The 21,859-nt window shown below is 46.1% G+C and overlaps 1 protein-coding gene across 12 annotated transcripts in view; it reads left to right on the top strand.

Annotated features, from left to right (window-relative positions):
* ACC (acetyl-CoA carboxylase) overlaps positions 1-21,859 on the top strand; it is a 98,914-nt gene that overhangs the window by 45,728 nt on the left and 31,327 nt on the right. For all 12 annotated transcript variants that reach the window (XM_075674908.1, XM_075674910.1, XM_075674911.1 and 9 more), the window contains 20 exons: positions 468-566; positions 1,283-1,398; positions 2,069-2,389; positions 3,536-3,646; positions 3,804-3,863; positions 4,623-5,285; positions 5,898-6,109; positions 7,073-7,201; positions 8,882-8,972; positions 11,180-11,398; positions 11,913-12,032; positions 13,316-13,505; positions 13,970-14,094; positions 15,124-15,237; positions 15,596-15,799; positions 17,088-17,206; positions 17,493-17,648; positions 19,110-19,233; positions 19,365-19,466; positions 21,082-21,180. In XM_075674908.1, coding sequence (XP_075531023.1) covers positions 468-566; positions 1,283-1,398; positions 2,069-2,389; positions 3,536-3,646; positions 3,804-3,863; positions 4,623-5,285; positions 5,898-6,109; positions 7,073-7,201; positions 8,882-8,972; positions 11,180-11,398; positions 11,913-12,032; positions 13,316-13,505; positions 13,970-14,094; positions 15,124-15,237; positions 15,596-15,799; positions 17,088-17,206; positions 17,493-17,648; positions 19,110-19,233; positions 19,365-19,466; positions 21,082-21,180 — 3,374 coding nt within the window. The remainder of the gene's footprint in view (positions 1-467; positions 567-1,282; positions 1,399-2,068; positions 2,390-3,535; positions 3,647-3,803; positions 3,864-4,622; positions 5,286-5,897; positions 6,110-7,072; positions 7,202-8,881; positions 8,973-11,179; positions 11,399-11,912; positions 12,033-13,315; positions 13,506-13,969; positions 14,095-15,123; positions 15,238-15,595; positions 15,800-17,087; positions 17,207-17,492; positions 17,649-19,109; positions 19,234-19,364; positions 19,467-21,081; positions 21,181-21,859) is intronic.

Below are 21,859 nucleotides of genomic sequence, written 5' to 3'. Positions count from 1 at the left end.
CAGTGCGCTGCTCATTAGCAGTCTTTTCATGACATAGCACGCTGCTTGTTTCATTGGGGGATTATGTGCGCCAAGTTAGAACATTTAAAAATTTTAAAACACACACGAAATAAACTGCAGTTTCATTTCATTCATTTATTCATTCTGTCTGCTTTTTACTGGCTGTTACAGAAGTAGATAGTGTACATTCAGTGTAATTTAATTTAAGTTTATCTATTACTTTTACTCCTAGCTCACCTAGCTGCACTTACAGCCCTGGTGATGCTTAGTACCTTGATGGGAAGACACTGATACTAGTTTGCCATAGTGCTGTGTTCTTTCGTATGCGTGCAGCACTACTTGTCTTTGAAGAAGTACTAATACGGGAATGATTTGCTAGCAGCGGTGACTGTGCTGATGTGATCCTGCTGTTTGCCAAGAATTGCAACTTGTTGTGATCTCACTCAATTTTTTTTCAATTGTTTCAGGGCCTCCCGAGAAAGCCATGTGGGCTCTGGGTGACAAGATTGCATCCTCCATCGTGGCGCAGACAGCCAACGTGCCAACCCTTCCCTGGAGTGGATCTGGTATGTTGCTCAAGGTTATCTGCCTTAGGTCCATCCTGCTGTCTGCTGGCTCTTTGTGGTTCTGTTAGAAGCGTCGAGCACACGGTGTGCTTATGTGAAAATGATTACATGATCAATACAGCCACATGTGCATTGTTTTACTCTTTTGCTGGTGATCAATTTGATAGGGTAATTGTCATGTTATCGTTTTGCGCAAAATCCACCACTTGTATAGGGAACTTCACGGATGTTGTGGCCAACTTGATAATGAGACAGGCTTGTCTAAGCAGATTAAATGCATGACATAATTAGTGCTATAAAAATATAGAATGTCTGCGAGCACAATCAACTGCTCTGGAACATACAGTAACAGGTGCGAATACTCAACCGACTTGAGCTGTGAGATTAGGCTTGAAGATAGATGATCGTTCTCACGTCTTGCTTTGCATTCTGGGTACGAGTTTGCCCAATGACAAGTTTTATTCTTTATTCACTCTATTTAGTAGCGCTCATGCTTCCTCATTTGACAGTATATTCAAAGAATGCTTATACGACTCCTGTAGTACGTGTTAAATTGATGCTGGCTGATGGTTACTAAGCGGTTCTCACGTTCACGAATGTTTCACATGACTGTTCTATTTCACTGCAAGAACCGAGTACATTTTCATAGTCCCGAGTGCAACTTGGCTGTTCTCTATCATAGTGGTCAAGTGTGTGTGGGTGTCTGTCAACCACAGGCTTGAAGGCATCTGACTGGGATGAGGACAATAACTACAACCCAAAGAAGCCGCTCAAGATCAAGCCAGAGCTGTATCGCAAGGGGTGCGTCACTGGCGTTGACGATGGTCTGGAGGTGAGGCCTCAGTTTTGAAGAGTCTTTGGAGCTGTGATCAAACATTGTCAGTGTGTCTTAACAGCCCTGCATGTGGGAGCATATACAGGATGTTTTATTTAGACTGTAAAATTTTTTTATAAAACAGCTATGAGTGTAGTGTAGTCCTGGCAGAGGAGTGCAAGGGGAGGCAGACATGTTTTGCCACTAATAATGCAAATTTGAGAAGATACAAAATAAACAAAATTATTCGTTAATTAACTTTTTATGAGAACCATCGGGGCAGTTGTCTATATGTGACAAATTTGGAGGCAATCACATTTCACTGCAGCCCTCCGTTTAAAAAAGGAAACTGCTAACACTGTGCATAATTCAATACATTCATCGAATTTCAGCACTCAATCCAGGCGATCAGAGTGCGGCAGAAGTGCCGGAAAGGAAGCCCCCCCTATTACGTCGAAAGGAAACGCCCCACTACAAAATGCATGGCATTGTTTAAAAGACGGCTTGCCACAGCAGATACTGATTGCCATGGCAAGTCATGGCAGGTGCTTGCCAGACAAAATGTGCCGTATCGCCATCAGTTTTATGAAAACGGGCATTGTGTTTCTCTTGCCAATTTCTGTTCTCAAAAACCCACGCCCTTCCTTGATTGACACTCTTTTTTTTTGTTTGCGTTCAAACCTTGCAGGCAGCCCAGCGGATTGGATTTCCTGTTATGATCAAGGCCTCAGAAGGTGGCGGTGGCAAGGGCATCCGCAAGTCCGAATCGGCCAACGACTTCCCCCAGTGCTTCCGGCAAGTGCAGAGTGAGGTTCCCGGCTCACCAATCTTCATCATGAAGCTGGCGACATGTGCGCGCCACCTCGAGGTGCAGCTTCTGGCTGATCAGTACGGCACGGCCATCTCCCTGTTCGGCCGCGACTGTTCCATCCAGCGGCGTCACCAGAAGATCATCGAGGAGGCGCCCTGCATCATCGCCACGCCGCCTGTGCTTGAGCAGATGGAGCGGGTGGGTCGAGGCTTTGTGTTCGGCTAACAGTATCCTAAACTCTTTGCGACTTTTGGGCTTGTTCATAGCTGACCCTGGATATATCAAACTCGAAGGGGATAACGAATAGTTCAATATATTGATAATTCAGAATATAAAATTTGACTATCTGAAGCTTACCGGAAACTCTGCACATCTTGGGCAGTTTCCCAAGATCCTGAAAGGCAGCTAATTGCCGGTTCATTTCTCCAGGGCTGTGTCCAACACAGAAAAGTTAACTTACTCTTTGCACACAAATGCCGCAAATCACTCGTACTGTGGAATGTCTTTGATATGCTGATAGAAATGCTGATGGAAATGCTGATGCTAAAAGCTTCCTTTCTATACCTTTGGTAGCCATAACCAAGATGAAACCACAGTACCTTGCAATACCTTTATAATGCAGCAAGGTACACGTTTCACAGAGGTGAAACATGTAAACAGGGCACAAAAGCTTTCTCAGGCTGGAACAAACATTTCAACAAGGCATATTCATCAGGTATCCTCGCTGTTTTCATCACGGCTTGTCTTTGCTTGACTTGCTTCAAGGTTTGTCTTCACTTGTCTTCATCAAGGCTTGTCTTCGCTTGACTTGTCTTCATCAAAGCTTTTCGTCGTTTTGGCAAAGACAGGCCCTCTCATCGAAACGTTGGCTCCAGCCAGAGGCACCTGCTTGTCCAACCGCTCTTGATTACTTGCACGTGTAATGCAAAGATTTTGGGATGCTTTTTTTTATATACTAATAGTGCCAAAATAGACAGTGACTGGTGACTGGTGAAACACACAAATGCGGCACTATGTCTTCGTGTTTCACCTGTCTGATCTTGATCAAGCACGTGTTGTGATTTTAGTGTCACTGTTACGTCCCAGCACTAGCTGTCAGACCTGCGCATTATGTGCCTAATCCCGGCTCCCACCTTAGTCTTTTGTGTTCCTTGATAGTGCATTTCCATCAAAAGTCTAACGGTCATAACGTAGCTGTGTTTCAATTTACTTCAGTTTGTTTCGATTCAGTTTTATTCAACGTCCATCTGATGTGTGGAGTGCACGCGAATGCTTAGAGTTGAACCTCTCTGTGCTTGCTGCCTTTCTCACCCCGTGCCTTGGCATTGCCTCTTTCTTCTCCAGGCCGCTGTGCGGCTAGCGAAGATGGTAGGCTACGTAAGTGCGGGCACCGTGGAGTACCTCTATAGCGAAGATGGCAAGTTTTACTTCCTGGAGCTCAACCCAAGGCTTCAGGTGAGCTCTAGTCCTTCTCAACATTGCTACACTCAAGTGTCAGAAGTTCGGCGAACTCTGTCACTTGCTTGAGACTGTTTGCTAGCATTGTGAATTACTGGGCATTGTGTTGGTTTCTCTCCTAACACGTCTTTCCTGCTCGCCTTTTCTTGTCTAGGTTGAACATCCTTGTACAGAGATGGTCGCCGATGTCAACTTACCAGCGTGCCAACTTCAGGTGGGCCATGATGATGACTTGTCAAGCTCGTTAAGCTGACGGCAGCCTCACGACTGGCAGTTGCGAGCTGCCTGTGGAACACTACCCTGCTTATATCTAAGCTTGACATGTTGCCAATATTCTTAAAAGCTTTAGTTTACAATCAATGCATTTCGCCAGCGCTGCATCGTGGCGCCAAAGCTTGAAGGATGATGAAGAAATTAGAATGTAAGGACCACGCACTGATCGGTGTCATGGAAAATGATAGCCGTGAGGTTATGGGGGAGGAAGATGGAATCGTAGGTTAGAGCGCAAACGCAGGTGTTGGTGGAATAGTACTACTTGAGATACGGAGATGCGTAGTTGGACAGGCCATGTAGTCTGTAGAGCATGTACCGATTAGCTTGGCTGCCTGAGGTACAGAAATGCAGCTGAAAGTGGCAAATACTTATGTGGAGTGATAACAACAGGCAATTTGCATGCTAGAGTGAACTTGGTTGATTGAAGACAGGAATAATTGGAAATCTCTAGGAGATGCCGTCATCGTGGCAGTGGGTATAAATACGCTGACGATCATAAAAGCAAAAAAAATGGGATTACGAAAAAGAGACGAATACTACATGAAAAATGACGGGAGGAGCACTCGTCTTGTGATCATTCTTTTATTTGTCTCTTTTTCACGATTTTTTTTTTCGACATGTGCCATCTCGTACAGCTTACTCTGCTAAGGCTGATGACAGGGATGATTAACCTTGATATGTCTGGCCATTACCATTGTAGATTGCCATGGGCGTCCCGCTGCACCGCATCAAGGACATCCGGCTATTGTACGGCGAGTCCCCCTGGGGCGAGTCGCCCATCGACTTTGACCACCAGGTGCAGCGGCCCCGGCCCTTAGGGCATGTCATCGCTGCCCGAATCACCTCTGAGAATCCTGACGAAGGTTTCAAGCCAAGTGCCGGAACGGTGCAGGAGCTGAATTTCCGCTCCAACAAGAACGTCTGGGGCTACTTCAGCGTGGGCGCCTCCGGTGGGCTGCACGAGTTTGCCGACTCTCAGTTCGGCCACTGCTTCTCGTGGGGCGAGGACCGTGAGGAGGCCCGCGAGAACCTCGTGCTTGCCCTTAAGGAACTGTCGATTCGTGGTGACTTCCGCACCACGGTTGAGTACCTCATCACTCTGCTCGAGACAGACGCATTTCTCAGCAACACATTTGACACGGGATGGCTCGACAAGCTCATCGCCGAGCGGGTGCAGTCCGACAAGCCTGACACGATGCTGTCGGTGATCTGCGGAGCGCTGCATGTGGCTCACCGGACCATCCGCGAGAACTTCCGCAACTTCCAGACATGCCTCGAGAAGGGCCAGATCCTGCCGGCGACGACGCTGACCAACACGCTCACGGTGGACCTCATTCACGAGTTGGTCAAGTACACTGTCCAGGTGGGTGGTGGTGGCTTACTAGCTGTTCCTCTTCTGTAGGGACACAGACCCTGAGTTCCTTGCTGCTGTGGTACCACATTTGCTAAATTATAGCGCTGCTCCAAACTTATCCGAGGGAATTGTTAATGTTTTGCATGCATAAATAGAAACATGCATTGTTTAAAATTTAACGAAATTAAACGATAGTGCATTCTACTCAGCACAACCGGACTCTTGACTGGTTCACATCCTCTCTCTCTCCCTCTCTCTCTCGCTCTCTCTCTCGGTGCACTCGCTCAAGTCTTCACTGCCTAAGAGTGGTGCAATCAAACTAATAGAAGTTGACCTGGCTAAACTTGCCTTACCATCTCCGCAATGTGGTGCTGTGCTGCGTTGCATTCTTGATGTGTGGGGAAGTGCACTCAAGGGCTCTTACGGGGCCCTATGGTTGGCATCCTTTCATAGCCTTGACACTTAGTGGTGAAGCATGACAAATGATCGCATTGTATATTCTCTGCGGTTCTAGATGCAGAGCTTAGTGCAATTTAAGCATGTAAATAAATTAATTGACAAACTGACATGCTGCCACTGCTAGGAGTCGCCCTAACTTGTCTATGGGTGCTAATGCGGCAGGTGTCCCAGTGTGGCCCAACATCGTACTTCCTGGTGATGAATGGCTCGACTCGTCGCGTCGAAGCACACCGGCTGAGCGACGACCGCCTGCTGCTGTCCATAGATGGCGCCAGCTACACGACCTACATGAAGGAAGAGGTTGATCGGTATCGAGTGGTCATCGGCAACCAGACATGCATCTTCGAAAAGGAGAAAGATCCCAGTGTTCTGAGGTTGGTTCCATTATTTGTGCACCTCTTCATTAGCAGGATTTTGAAATACCTAATCCTTATTATGGAATTTATGATGTAATGATAATAACTCTGGGGGATAATTAAAAGCTTTTCACTCTAGATTGGAGAAAATGCATTCCACTGGTCGACCAGGAGCGAATTTCAGTCTTAGCTTCTCTTACTACATATTAATAACAATAATAATAATAACTATTGCAAATTCCACTGGTTGATTCAGAACAAGTTTCTTTGCTCTGGATCATAGATCTTGTATTCCATTCGTAAAGCTGGGGAGGCCTTCAGTGGTCATTTTGTATCTGCTTGCTCCGCAATCGCTTAATCGTCCAAAAATGGATTCGCCATAAAGTTGAGGGCCGTCCTTATTGCTTCGCTGTGCTGAGGAGATTAGTGTGCCTGGTTTTAGTTCTCTATGTAAACGTTAGAGGTTTGGCTTGTCTATGAACATATTTCCTTTATCAGAATACGTACTGGGTTACTGGAGACGTAATCGTGAGCATCCTGCTTGGTGCTGCCACCTGGTGGCGCAGAGTTTGAGAGAGGGTGCAGAGCTATTACTGCAATGACTGATCATATTCTGCTTAGCTGCTGGTGTGACGTGTCAGCAGCCACTTAATTAAGCACTTAATGCGCATCTTTCCTAAAAAAAATTCGTTGGAAAGAACACCCATGTAACACGAGAACGTGTAACACTTTGAGGTTGGGCAAAGTGGCACAAGATGTTGCTACCAGTGTTGCTACTGCTGTCCATTGCTCCAGTAATCCATGAACAGTAATAAGTTTATGAACAAGGTAAAACCCTGTGTCGGCGTGCTGTGATGCTTCTTTCTTTTCTTGCATAGGTGGCTACATTTTCTGCTGGGACAAGGCTCAGTTAGTCGCATTTCAAGCTGTTCAAACGAGAAAAGTGTAGTGGCACCGAAGTCATCCTTGATGCTATCGCAGGTCACCCTCGACAGGCAAGTTGCTTCAATTCCTGGTGGAAGACGGCGCGCATGTGGTCTGTGGCCAGTCGTATGCGGAGATTGAGGTGATGAAGATGGTGATGACACTTACCGTTGAAGAGAGCGGGTGGTGAGTAAATGCAGCACCAGCTTGACGCTTCCTGCCATCAAGCATTTGCATAATGGTGCTTGCATTGCATTCAGTATTTGTGTGCTTTTGCCTGTTTGTCTGTGTCACATTATGTAATGCCTTTAATGCAGTTTAAAGCAAAGAAACAGTGCTGTTGCTCTGAAGGGTTGGCAGTAATTTGGGGCCATGTTTTGTAATCATTTTTCTTTTCTTTATTTCATGCCATCCATAGCACTGAATGCATGAGCTGGACTGGGCTTTGCAACAGGAGTATGTTTGAAGCTGTCCGTTTAACTGTTCAATGATAAAACTGAAGGAATTGAAGGAAACATGCTTGAAGGAACCGTTTTACGTTTCTAAGCATAGTTACCATGCCCCCAAAACACAGGCATACTGGCCCAAGAATCACCTGTTTGCCTTGTTGTTAGGATTATCGCAGAATGGAACAAGCTGCCTGAAGTGCAAGCGTGCTCTCAGAATAAAGACTTGTTTACGTACATCATGTGACCCCTCTACTGTAATGCCCTCATGCAATGGAGGGCCATTCTTGAATAAAGAAAGAAGTGACTGATTCAAGTGCCCAGTTAACCATTCTGCGACAGGCATGGTATTGCATGGTATCGTACAAGCCAACAAGGCATGGCATTTCATGGTACCCTGTGAGCAGCATTGCATCCTGCTAGCCAGTGAAGGTTGAATATTCAGTAAATATATAGGGGCGCAACCTGAAACACAGATGAAGAAAGAGGACTGGACGAGCGCTGTCCCGTTAGCATCATCAAGCCTAGCTACAAGTACTTGGATGAGGTTGGATAGTCAAGCAAGAAAAAAAATCCTTATAAAATCTGGTCCTTGCATATTCTAAGCTTTCTTGCTGTCCCAGCTAATGATAAGTGACATTTGCTGTTGGTTGCTGAGCAGCAGGACTACTGACTTGCTGCTGTTTTCTGTGGCCACAAAGCTCTCTGGAACTTTAAAGTGGTAGGTGGTATTGTGTGCATGATGGCCCGCTCGGACAGGTTTGGTGGGTGGGAACTTATGTTTCCTCGGACGCTGCCTACATTGGCACATTTATGTCTGCAGGCTAATTGCTTGTGCATCATGTTGGTTGTAATTGCTTGTGAATGTTATTACTGTTTCTTGCTCTAAACTGCACGCTGCTTTTGCTTTGCATCAGTTCTCTGTGTTTGTGCTCGTCTGTGCACGCATGCGTATATGTACAGTACAGACCACTGTTAGAGGAAGCAACCATTTAGTATTCGGGGCTACCATATACAGCTGAGTTATAGCATCAAGGCAGGCATCTATCTTTTAATGCATAGATGCCAGCATATCAGCCAATTTCTTTACTTAATAAAAAGTGTCAGTTATATCGGCTTTGTTACCCAGCTAAGTGTTCCCTTTAAGAGTGGAGTGTACTGTGTTGTGGACAAATAAAATGCGAATGGGAAAGTACGAACCAGCTGCAAGAGATGGCGTGGACACCCAGACTAAGGCGTGCAAGCCGAAATCGTACTGAAATTGCACAAAGGGGGCAATGATGGAACACATTCCAGTTAAGGACAACCCTGTTCGTGTTTCATTTGTTCTCCACAGTGGTACGCATGCTTCTGCCAGTGGGTCACTTGACCTAAGAATTTGCACCAGCTTATGTCTCTCTCTCTCTCTCTATCTTTCCAGTGTCCACTTCATAAAGCGGCCCGGTGCAGTCCTCGAAGCTGGTTGCGAGCTCGCCAAGCTTGAACTGGACGACCCTACCAGAGTAAACAAGGTGAGCTGGCGTGCAGAGACTTGTTTTGCAGCACGACGCCATCACGCCACCTGTTTACAGCATAGGATGGGAATAACTTTATTAAAATGCCGGCAACTGACGTTTAATGCGTCGTGGCATTGGCCAAGCGTGGGCCCAGGTTTATGCCCTATTCTGCACTACCCCAGTTCGGCCCGTTTGTGGTGGGTCGTGAGGCTTGTGCTTTTCGAGCGCAACCCGGGCCTGCTGGATGGCCCGTAATTTCCTACAATGACCACTAGAGGGAACCACTGTGCTAGTGACGAGAGCTGCAAGCACGGCAGTTCAGCCATGTTGGGAATGACGGGTATTACATGAATTTACCTAAACTTCGCCCTCCTGGCTTTAAGCAGCTTCGTGACTTTCCAAAGGGATAATTTTGAAGTGTTGTATAAATAATTATGTAAATAAACATTACCAAAAATGCCCAGCGGCAGCATTCGGACACTGTACTTTTAGCACAGAAGCGCAATGTTGAAACCATTGAGCTACAGACACATTGACAAGCGGAACCACTGCTATTAGCAGTGATCATGTGTGTTTTCTGGGTCTTATTACCTCCTGCATTTAAAACAATATAGATTACGGTGGCTAGCGACGCATCGAGCCTTGGCCCTTGGCTTGGGTTTGTCCGAAAGTGGTCAGTGGGAGCGAAAAAGTTTGCTCGAAATACAGTAGAATCTTGTTCATATGTTTTGGGGGAAAACGTATGATCTGAAGTAACTAAAAGAACTATACAGATTCAACTATTGCTGACATCTATGTAGTGTGAGATGTCGTGCAGATCGTTGTGGCACGAGGCGCCAATGCATGTTGAGCTGGTGGTGTTCTGACGGCCCAAGACTCGTTTTGTTGTTTTCCTATTGCATGTTGCTTTAAGAGGGCAGTAGGAAACCGAAACGAAATCGAGCTGGTGTGTGACGCCGAATGCTGCCGAAGCGAAATGTGATGCCCACATCGTGCCGCCTGCAGCACGGAATGGTGGCGCATTTGGATTATCACCTACTAAAAGTGTCTAGTATGCTACCAATAACACGATGCACCACGCGCTGTAAATCAGATAGGTTAAGATGCTTATCCCAGCAGGTTAAGCGGCAATAGCTGTGAATGCGGCATGCGACGACTGGGGCAGAGATTAGCTCGTACCGGAATAAGAATCTGTGCGCACCGTCATTTTCATGTGAGACAAGCAGCTATGTACTGTTCTTGAATGCACGCACCTCATGCCTTTTATTGCTCACGTGGGACCTAGCAGCCAGAAAATATATACGATCGCACTCTGCAGTAGAGAACGGCAGCGTGTTTTGGTTATCGCCTATTAAAAGCGTGAGCCACGCTTCCGATGGCAGCACACACTGGGAAACAGATAGGCGAAGATGCTCATCACAATGGGATTGGCAGTGATAGCTGTGAATGCCGCATTCGACTACCCCGGAGAAGATTTGCTGGTACCGAAGAAAAAACTGAGTGCGCGCCGGGGTTTTTACGCGAGACGGGCGGGCAAGTATTGCGGTGAAGCTGCTGTGGCGGGCAGCTATATACTGTTCTCGATTGCGCGTGCCTCCCACATTTTCTTGTTTACATGATGTCTAGTGACTGGAAAACTTATCATACTATTGGAGTTTGGGGACACACTGAATGCTGGTGCCGAGAAATCATGTTTTCCAAGAACATATGAATCGGTAAAAAAATGAGCGTAACTCTATTGGGTCATTTTTTGTGCTCTCAATTGTGAATGTTGGCGCCATGGAAACGTCCATAATGGGAACGTATCAACGAGGCTCTACTGTAATTGTTGCGTGGTTTTTGGAGTTTGAATTCACAAGGGTCCTTCCCTATTCGAATATATAGGACCTTGTTGGGACGAACAGGGCAGTTCAAGTTATCCATCATTTCGAATTAAAGGATTGTATATATGTGTGTTCTTGTTGTTTCTCAATAAAATTTTGTCTCATGAGTGAAAACACTTGTCCTGCAGCTGTCCCAGTGTTCCTGTCTAAATTTTGCACTTCTGTAGGTGTGTTTCATCAGGCACATCTATATGTTATTGATAAACATTAATAAATTGCTTGATTGTTTAAATTGTGCTCAGTAACTGATAGATTGCATGTTTCTCCTCCACTACAACTTCTTCTCTGGCAAGAGGGGCGGTAGATTTGAACAAAGCCCGTTGGCATTTGCGCTCGCAGGCAATTCCGTTTGAGGGCAGTTTCCCAGCGCCCGAGTCGGAAGGAAACCTTCACGAGGAGAAGCTGAACCAGCAGTTCCTGGCCGCCAAGCAGGACCTGGAGAATGTGCTGGACGGATACGTGCTGCCGGACCCGCACTTCGCGCAGCACATGACCGTCTCCCTGGACACCTTTATGCGCACGCTCCGGGACCCGACACTGCCCCTCATGGAGCTGAAAGTGAGTCGGGGGTTTTCGAAGATGGTTGAGGTTGACTCAAGCAAAGTTGTGGCATGATTGCGGGATGACACGCGGGTGGAGTAAATACTAGGCTGCTGCTGCTTCTCCCTCGAGGGAATGTGTGTTGCTTTTGCGCTTGGATGTCTGGGACACACCGCTGGACACGGTTCGCTCAAGTGGGAGGCACTGCCGCAATAGGTGCACTTTTGTCTTCGGTTAAAGCAAAGCTGAAGCTTAAGTAAGACTTCTTTTATTTACGAGGGAGTTTTTTTCACATGAAGGAGTTCCATAGAGACACGAAGTGGAACTGGATCACATAGGGCAACCCTATCCCAGCGGAGCTGATGGTGCCTAGAACCCGAAGGCTGGTCCTAAACAATTTATTGTGGCAGCGAGGCCATATTTTGTATCCCTCGGCGCCTCGCCACGAACTTTTGCACCAGCTAACTGCATATGTTCTGCATGTCTGTTGAAGATGCTCGGAAAGATGTCTGACTCTGGCCTCTGTTTGCAGGACATCATCTCCTCAATCTCCGGGCGCATCCAGCCGTCCGTTGAGAACAACATCCGGACGCTGATGAAGATGTACGACAAGAACATCACCTCAGTCCTGGCCCAGTTCCCAAGCCAACAGGTGCAGATAGCAGCCGAGCTTAGTCACATATTTTCTTTGATCTAATACGTTACCAGCACACTGCTTAAAGGGCAACTGCTTCGTTATGAAAAGTGTGAACACTCGTGTCACTTTCAAAATAGTGAAAGGAAACTTTCATATCCTATGCAGCAAATATGGAGAGCTTTTCTGCGAAATGAGCCAAATCCAGAAACGAAAACTAGGTCATATTATGCTCCAGTGGCAAGCACATATAATCAGCTCTAAAAAACCTATTGTAACGAATTTGGTCAAATGACTCCAACAACACGGGCACACCAGATTGTGCTTCAAATCAAAAACGATCCAGATCCTGCTGGTGTATAGATCAAAATGGGGCAAATCAACTCATCCTGTATGAGAGCATTTACCTCACAATGTGATCGAAGTTCTGTGGCAGTCCCTTGGCAAGTTGTGTTCCCAATTTTTTTGTAGCCTTCAATGCTGCTCAAGAAAAAGATTTTGGGAGGCTTTACATGCTAATGTTCATCAAATCAATTTTTCATTACTTGTTGCTGTAAAGTTGCTCTAGCTGACATGTAAAACACTTCATATAATTGCTTTTATAGCAGTGCATTTTGGTTCAATAACATTTCTTTTCTCAACTTCTGGAGGAAAAAAAAACTCATATATAAATGGCAGTACTGATAACTGCATAGGCTTGTGTTTTGTGTGGGGGTGACAGCCTTATTTTGGAGCAATCAGGACATGGTGGCAGTTTTTTTCACTAATTGTGGGACATTTCTGATCGTTCTCATTTTTCTAACGGTCATCATTATTTCTTTCTGACGTTAGGCTGGACGTGTATCCAGGCCAGTTTGTTGTGGATAAATTTTAGGAATTCGCTGTGGAAAAGATAGCCCAAAAAATTAGTATCACATGATCACAAAGGTATCACAGGATCAAAGTTTGGTGATATACAAAAAAAAACGGTGCCAAAAGATTGTGTATTCAGAGAGTGTATTAACGTTGAAAAAAAAGTGTAACTGTATTGGGTAATATTTTGTGCTCTCGATCGTGAACATTGGCCCCAGAAAATCGTGCGAAACGGGTTGTATGAACAACATTCTGCTGTGCCTTGCCTGCAGTAGTTATGAATTTTGACCTGTGGGACCATTACCTTGTGAATGAATGAGGGCCATGTCAGGATCATGGCCTATAACATAGAAATTGTCCTGCTCAGAAGTTTGTCACAATATTTGTCCATCACATGCGACCTCTGCCGGAAATCTGAAAGCAACCCCAACTCCTGTTGTTTGTCGCAGATTGCCGGTGTCATCGACAGCTATGCGGCGACACTGCAGAAGCGAGCGGACCGCGACGTCTTCTTTATGACCACCCAGGGCATCGTGCAGCTGGTCCAGCGGTACCGGAATGGCATTCGCGGCCGCATGAAAAATGTGGTTCAGGAGTTGCTCAAGCAGTACCTCTCTGTGGAGATCGATTTTCAGCAAGGTATGTGCTGCAAATGCAAGCACTGTGTATTAAGAAGTCAAACAATATGTGCCACGAAGTCACTGTGGGAAGCATGAAATTATTGTGCTTGCATGGCTGTATAGTCATGTCATTGTTGCAAGTGTAGACAGTGTGAATGTCCGGTGGGTAATGCGAAGTCATTGCGGGAATCATGACATTGCACTTGCATGGCTGCACAGTCATGTCATTGTACAAGCTGTAGATCGTGCTTATGTCTGATAGGTACTGCAAAGTCATTGTGGGAGCCGGGACATCGTTGTGCTTGCATGGCTGTACAGTCACGTAATTGTTGCAGGTGTAGATGCTGTGTGTGAATGTCTGGTAGGTACTGCTGTCTATGAGAGGAAGCACGACAGTATTGTTCTTGCGTGGACTTACAGCCACATGGAACAACTTTTACAAGTGCAGACGCTAAGTGTCTGATGTATCTGTGGACTTCGCAGGCCACTACGACAAGTGCGTGGCATTGCTTCGTGAGAAGCACAAAGACAGCATGTCAGTCGTGGTAGACAAGATCTTCTCGCACCTGCAGGTGTCCAAGAAGAACCTGCTCATCATCAAGCTCATTGTGAGTTGCAGAGGCATTTGCTGACCATTATACCCTGGCTTTTCTTTTGTTGATGAAAAAGTTCTGAATCATTTGTCTCATTTCTTCTTTTGTTGACCTTTCTATCGGAGCTGTAATAGTAGCTTTCTTTTGTTTTCCTGTGCTTTTGTTGTATTTCTCTGTACAGTTTCATTCCTAAAACCTACATTTTCTTTTTTTGTCTCTGCTTACACTGGGGATTATCACTACGATATACTTGTGCTAAAAGAAAAGGTGAGCAAGGGAGGGTGAAGAGTCAGCTTGGTACCAGTGCTTCTATATGAGGACTTGACGAAGACAGCACGAATAATCTCAATGAAGACAAGAGGACTTGACAAAGACTGGAGTGCTTGACAAGGACTAGAGTGCTTGACAAGGACTGGAGCGCTTGACGAAGACTGGAGCGCTTGACGAAGACTGGAGCGCTTGACGACGACTGGAGCGCTTGACGACGACTGGAGCGCTTGACGACGACTGGAGCGCTTGACGAAGACTGGAGCGCTTGACGAAGACTGGAGCGCTTGACGAAGACTGGAGCGCTTGACGAAGACTGGAGCGCTTGACGAAGACTGGAGCGCTTGACGAAGACTGGAGCGCTTGACGAATACTGGAGCGCTTGACGAATACTGGAGCGCTTGACGAATACTGGAGCGCTTGACGAAGGCTGAAGAGCTTGATGAAGACCGGTGGAATCAATTTGATGAAAATTTGACCAAGACTGCAGGAATCATGTTGAGAAAGACTAGAGGACTTAGAGAACTTAACTTGACGACAAAAACAAGTCTTCTAGTTGGAACATTAGAACTGGGCTTGGGCTTCCTCTCCTTTGTTCTTAAGTTTCTTCGATTCAGATCTCTAACCCTACCTCAGGAAGAAAGTTAACACGTGACTCCTACATGGTACAGTAGAGTGCCTTGCATGAAAGATGTTGTATAAAGGCTTATGTTGCTGCTGTTGCTTTTTTTTGTTCATTTTTTTTCACTCTCTCTGACTTGTCCCTGCAATGTACAGGACCATCTGTGCGGCCACGAGCCTGGCCTGACTGACGAACTCTCGTCTATCCTGAACGAACTGACCACTCTGAGCAAGACGGACAATGCCAAGGTGGCTCTCCGGGCACGGCAGGTAAGTCTAACCAACTAGCTCAAATTCAACACCTTGCCAAGCTTCGTTTGTTTTATTGTGCTATTGTGGAGTATTTATAACCTGTGTTTGCTTTCACATGTGCTTAGGTATTCTGCAAGTGAACTAACTGCCAGAAATAAAACTAAGCTCCAACCTTTAGTTGTTCAGTGCTGCTAAACATCTTGAGACATGATTAACATGATGAAATGAGACTTAAACCTGAGAAGTAAAAATGAGACATTAACAAAAACGAAACATTATTAACAAGTGTGGCTCACATTTCCTTGCCACAAATTTCACGATTGCGAAGCAGCAGGTTGTTAAGTGTATAACCATCACGATTACATTTTGTGTGCAGGTGTTAATAGCGACTCACCAGCCAGCGTGGGAGCTGCGGCACAACCAGATGGAGTCTATCTTCCTGTCGGCTATTGACATGTACGGCCACGACTTCTGCCCCGAGAACCTGCAGAAGCTGATCCTCTCCGAGACGTCCATCTTTGATGTGCTGCCCGACTTCTTCTATCATGGCAACGTCGTCGTCCAGAGGGCTGCTCTCGAGGTAAGTTGGCTGATGGTATTGATTTTATTCTGTGGACTTGAAACATGCCTTCCTCATACATTGTACATATGCAGTTGTATCACGCCCCCAATTTCTTTTGGGTTCGACTAAGGAAACAATGCACGCAAATCTAACATGCACCCAATTTTATAACAAGTGTCTCATGTTTCTATCTGTTGCAATCTGAAAAAGTGCAACCCTTGAGGTTTTACCTTCAGAGAATGCTAATTTACTCACAGTTAGTGTCATCATTTTCACTCCAAGCTCTTTGTCACTGTCTATTGACCGCATGTTGTCCTCCATGCGGTTCCACAGCTTTCGCTATTCTGCATTTCCTGTACAACTCCGCAGAAGTGAGATGTTGGGATACAACTAGAACCGATTTGCCGATTCGTCTTGTGATGCACTAAAGTCTTCGGAACAGGAAAAACGCACGATGTGGCTTTGTCGCCACTAGCTTCGCTTGTCATATAACTTTTTCTTTAAAGGGCCCCTGAACCACTCCGCGCTCGAAGATGATCAAGTGGTTTCATTCTATTTCTCCTTCTTGATGTGTACTTCACCGGAAGACGTGTGGATACTACATCAGTATGGAATATCACATTGGGGCTATTTTTTTCTTGTTCGAAAGCACCATCCACTTACACTTATCGAAACTCCATGGTTTTCGGCTACATGCTGTTGCCATCACATGCGCAGTGCAATACGCGCTACATGGGGTGAAATCATTTGACTGCACACGACAGGCAAGCAAGACAAGAGTAGGTCTCCGACAGCATGGCAAAAATGCACTAAATAGAAGGAATGAAAGTAAACGAACTAAAGTGTAGTAGCAGATGGATCAGAACTGATGTCCCTCGTATACGCACCATTCGACAGCTTTTACCCTGGTGATGCGACGTAGGTGGCCCTGCTGGCATTGGGACGTGTGAAGAGAAGGTTGTAAAAGCCAGAGTGGAGCATGCAACTGTTTATTATTATTATTATTATTATTATTATTATTATTATTATTATTATTATTATTATTATTATTATTATTCAGGGGTGGTTTGGAGCCCTTTTAAACGAGGTTCGGCTATAAAAGCTGCGTGTCGTTGTTGCCTACTTCCAAGAAATTGTCTTAGAGTCATAATCCAGTTGCGAGATTCGGGCAGTTCTTGAGCTGCTAAACACAGTGCTTCCTGCATCACTTGAACGAATTCAGTTGTTGTTGATGCTTGTATTCTCTGTCCCAAGTTATCATGCTGGTGAAGCGAGTTCACTGTGGCATGGGTGCGTGCTTGCGCAGGTGTACGTGAGGCGTGCGTATGTCTCCTACGACCTGACATGCCTGCAGCACCTTCAGCTGCCCTCGGGCATCTGCGCGGCCCAGTTCCAGTTCCTACTTCCCAGCTCGCATCCAAACAGGTGAGCGCTTTGCTCTCGTTTGACGTTCACACTTAACCTTTCGGCAGTCCTTCAACGCATAGCAGGAGCTTGTCCTTGCTGCCCTCCCTTATTGCATTTGCATTCTGGTCCTGTCTTCACATCTTGCTTTTTTTCATTGTGTTTTGGCACAAGTTCACCACTTACGATAACTTTTTTGAACAGTAAGAAGCGTCACTTTTTGATGTTGCCGTGTGGGACACCGGTTGGACCTCGATATAGTGAACACGGATATAACTGGTAACAGGCATTTTGCTTAACACTGCAGGCAGGTCCAAACCCCGGTAGTGACAGACGGGAACACAGCAGAGACACCCGGCACACCTGACGACACTGTGTCGGCATGGGAGCACGAACAACCAGACCTGGACTCTCAGCGTGTGGGCATCATGGCTGCCTTCAACACCTTCGATCAGTTTGCCAAGTAAGGGAGCTTCAGTTTAGTGTTATTAAATTTTTGCTTTATGCGTTCGATCCAAGGGAAATGCGAACAAAGCCTTGTATGCCAGCCTGATAGATTTCACGACCACCTGACAGAACATGTGATGGGGTCCTGTCAAGCTGATGTAGTCTGGGTTGTATGTAAGCTTGACGGACAGCACGAGAGTCTAATGGGGCCCCTTCAAGCTTTGGCTTATGTAGCCCTCGGAACTGTTAGCAGCTCACCAGTGCATAATTATTTACGATTTTGAGCACTATCATTCTACCCATGGCCACTGACATGTATCAGAAAACTGACTGTTATCATATTATTGGGCATTAGAGTTAATAAAGGAGCGCACAGGCATTGCAACTAGAAATGCATAAGTGCAATTTCTTTTCTTTTTAGGTCTTAGCTATCTTGGTGACTCAGTGGCTGTGCTGTTCTGGTTGTAAACACGAAGTCATGGGCCCGACTCTTGAATTACAGTGGGAGCAAAACGCAAAAAATGCTGGCGTATTTAACTTGGGTGCATGTTGAAGAGCACCAGCTAGTCACTCAATTCAAAACCTTTAAATGTTTAGCCCCTCGCAGCTACCTGTACAGCTGCTAGATGTAAAGTCGAAACATTCACTGTAGAACTTCAGTGTCTTCATTTCAGCAATTTCTTTAAGTAATTCATATACTTGTAGTAATGTGTGGCCAACTGTCTATATGAGGCGGAGTGCTCTCTTACAAAAGATGTTATACAAATTTCGTTTTCATTCTGTTGACCTTTTGCTGCCTTTAATATAGTACTTCCTGTTGAAACATCAAGCGTGATTTCGAATGAGGGTTGCCTTTCTTATACCATATGAAATGTCAGAACGAGAAGAGTAAAGGGGATCTGAGGGTTAAAATTTAAGTCACAGCCATGTGAAGTAACACACTGAAGTCTGAGAAAGCAGAGTAAGCTAATAGTTATGTTTAATTGCAGTCTAATCAATAAAGGAAAATGCAAGTAGATGGAAAGATAACTTGCCGCAGGTTAGGACCAAACCCAAATCTTCCAATTTGTTACCCGCCGTGGTTGCTCTGTAGCTATGGGGTTGGGCTGCTGAGCACGAGGTCGCGGGATCGTATCCCGGCCAAGGCGGTCGCATTTCGATGGGGGCGAAATGCGAAAACACCTGTGTACTTAGATTTAGGTGCACAATAAAGAACCCCAGGTGGTCGAAATTTCTGGAGTCCGCCACTACGGCGTGCCTCACCAGAAAGTGGTTTTGGCACGTAAAACCCCGTAATTTAATTTTTTTTTCCAATTTTTTCATACGTGGCTTTCTCGGTTAAGCTACTGTGGTGGCCATCCCCCTGCCTGCTTTTTTGAGTGAAACGTCGCGTAACAGGAATGAACAACTAATGCTTGAGAATAATGAGTTAACGATTAGTGGTTTATGATTGGCTCATTTGTTTGCCTAATTTCAGTGATTTTGACAACCTGATCGAATTCTTTGCCATTTCGCCGAATGTGGCACCACGGAACGACTTTGACTTTGGCACGCGGGAGCACAACGCACCATCGTTCTGCGATGGCAGTGAAAGTCCAGTGGTGAGTTTGTGAAATAACTGTTTTCTTTCCTTTCTTTTTTTGCCAGCCTTACGTCGTGTTCAACTAAATTTCACCCAGCCTGGGCACCAGCTCCTCTGTGGTTCAATTTGCTGTTTGCTTGTTTCCCGCAGATCATCGAGCCTATGCACATCCTCAACATTGCCATCCGAAATGACATTCCCAATGAGGACGAAGACTATGCAGCAAAGTACTATGCCTTCTGCCAGGAAAAGGTGAGTGTTTATGTGTTGTGCACTCCAGAAATTTAATTTGGTCTCTTGTCTGCTATGTCTATGTTAACTCTTTTTCATCCAGCGCTTACGTACATGAGTGGAAATTGTGCAAGCTTTACTAGTTGCATAAGAGGGGGGTATGTGCAAGTCTGAATGCAACTGATCAACTTACTGTAACAGAATATTGTGATGTACTTGTAATAAGTAAGGATGGCCATGAGTTTGAGTAACTAGTTTTTGGTTGCAAGAAAGCTTGCGTTAGAAATTTATTATTATTTGAGCTGAGGTAAACTTGTCTTGAGAAGCTAAGAACTGCTCAACGAGCAATTAAACGGTAAATGACAAGCGCAGCGTTGTGAGACAGGAAAGTGGCGGTGTGGGTCGTGCGGCAAACAGGGGTAGCCGATATTCTATTCACATCTCAAGAAAAAGAATGTAACTTGGCAGGCTATGTAATATGTAGGGCACACAACCAGTGCACTGTTAGTTACAGAATGGGTGCCAAGAGAAGCGAAGCGCAGTCAAGGAGGTCAGAGAACTGGGGGGTGTGACGAAATTAGGACATTGGCTGGCATAGGTTGGAGCCAGCTGATATGAGATAAGTGTAACTGGAGATCTCTCGTAGAGGACCTTGTCCTGCAGAGAATACAAAATAGGCTGATGTTGATTCCATGGGCACATTCATTGTACTTGACACAAAAGCAAGAGTTAACCTCCAACCAACTAGCCCCCTTCGTCGCCACACTGAAGTTTGAGAGCCTTTCACTGCTAAAGCTTGTTTCTTGCCTTAGAACAAGTCGGCAATCAGCCATTGTGGCCTGGTCACTAGTTCTTTAATTTCCAGATGTTCTTGTTCACTTATTTTTCGCTGATCACATGCACTTTAATCGATTTCTATAGCTTGGTGTGAGCATTTCTTCTTAATTTTGTGGGGTCTCTCACACCCGTACTCTTGGGACAAAGGAACGACAACACAGTAGTGCAAACAATCACAAGGGCATTTATTGCACCTTTCATAAATCAATGCCTGCTAGCCGAGTTGCTATCCACAAAACATGCCGATGGGCGCGCGACAAATCTAGAAGTCTGACTCACCGCGACCGGAAGCGAGCGAATATGTTCGCCCCATGCTGGATCCCAAGGCCTGGTCGTTCGCGTGTATGGTCACGCGAATCGTGGCGCGTTCGAGGGCGGCCACGCGAGGCGGTCTCGCAGAAGCATGGGTCGGCGCGCACGCGGGATACGTCCCCGCCGCGCGCCGACCCGCCGGGCAAGAGGGTCGCTGCACGTGCGGCACGGCCGTCCCGCTTCCTGTCTCGAACCCAACAGCCCGAGCGCCTTGTCTCCCGACGCCCGAGTAACCCCGCAGCGGCGCGACGCTCGCGCCATCTCTCGCACCGCGCTTGTACCACCCGACCGCCGCGGGCGAAGCCGCCCTGCAGGAGACGAGCCATGCGGGAAAACTAGATCTCAGGGGAGGCGTGAGAGTCACGCATCCCCACAATTTTCGCAACACACATCAACAGTCTATGTGCTCGTCATCCATTCAAAGATTGTAGAATGCTGTGTGTAATGCTTGCCAGTCTTATCTGTATTGAATTTTGTTTGTTTGCAGTGTGCCATCATGAAGGAAAGGATGATACGCAGAATCACCTTCCTCATACTCCACAAGCGCCGATTCCCTCAGTACTACACGTTTCGGTACCGTGATGATGTAAGTCACGTGCGTTCACAACTTGTTTAAATCCTTTACTGAAACACGGGATTGCTCTTGTTATAGCGGTTCTTACTGCAGTCACTTTATTCAGGAGGCAGCAAAATACTTTTACCTCCTTAGTCATAGACGTGTGCACAACCATTTAGTCAGGTTGATAACCTGAAGCCCAGGTGTTCCTTCTGCTATGATGAGCTAATTAATCTGGGTCTGTATGCATGAAAAATCTGTGATGTTAGTAACACTTTTTGCAAGAGCAGATAGCATTAGCCAATAGCCAACAGCACTTGCGAACAAAAAGATTTGCGAGTTTGGCCACTGGTTCGGGTAAAGTAGCATAGGTAACACAGTCAGCTTATTGAGGTGAGGTGCATATGTGCTGCTGTGCGTAGCCTCATGACACTCGCGCTTGTGACGCTCGTGCTCGTGACACTCGTGCTTGTGACGCTCGTGCTTGTGACGCTCGTGCTTGTGACGCTCGAGCTCGTGACCTCTGGGCTCACGACACTTAAGCCCATGATGCTCCAGCTCATCTTTCTTGAGCTTGTGATGCTGAGCTGACCACTTCATGACCCATCTGTAAGGTACCACTTTTAAACAAAGCAAGTGCCGCAACATTTTTCCTTGCAAAGAATCTGCAGTCGCGGCGAAGGGTGGTTGCGGCATGCATGTATCGCCG

The sequence above is a fragment of the Dermacentor variabilis genome, chromosome 11, assembly GCF_050947875.1.
Source record: "Dermacentor variabilis isolate Ectoservices chromosome 11, ASM5094787v1, whole genome shotgun sequence".
Classification (NCBI taxonomy): Eukaryota; Metazoa; Arthropoda; class Arachnida; order Ixodida; family Ixodidae; genus Dermacentor; species Dermacentor variabilis.
The sequence above is the reverse complement of the archived record's forward strand: the minus strand, read 5'-3'. Positions and strand labels throughout refer to the sequence as shown.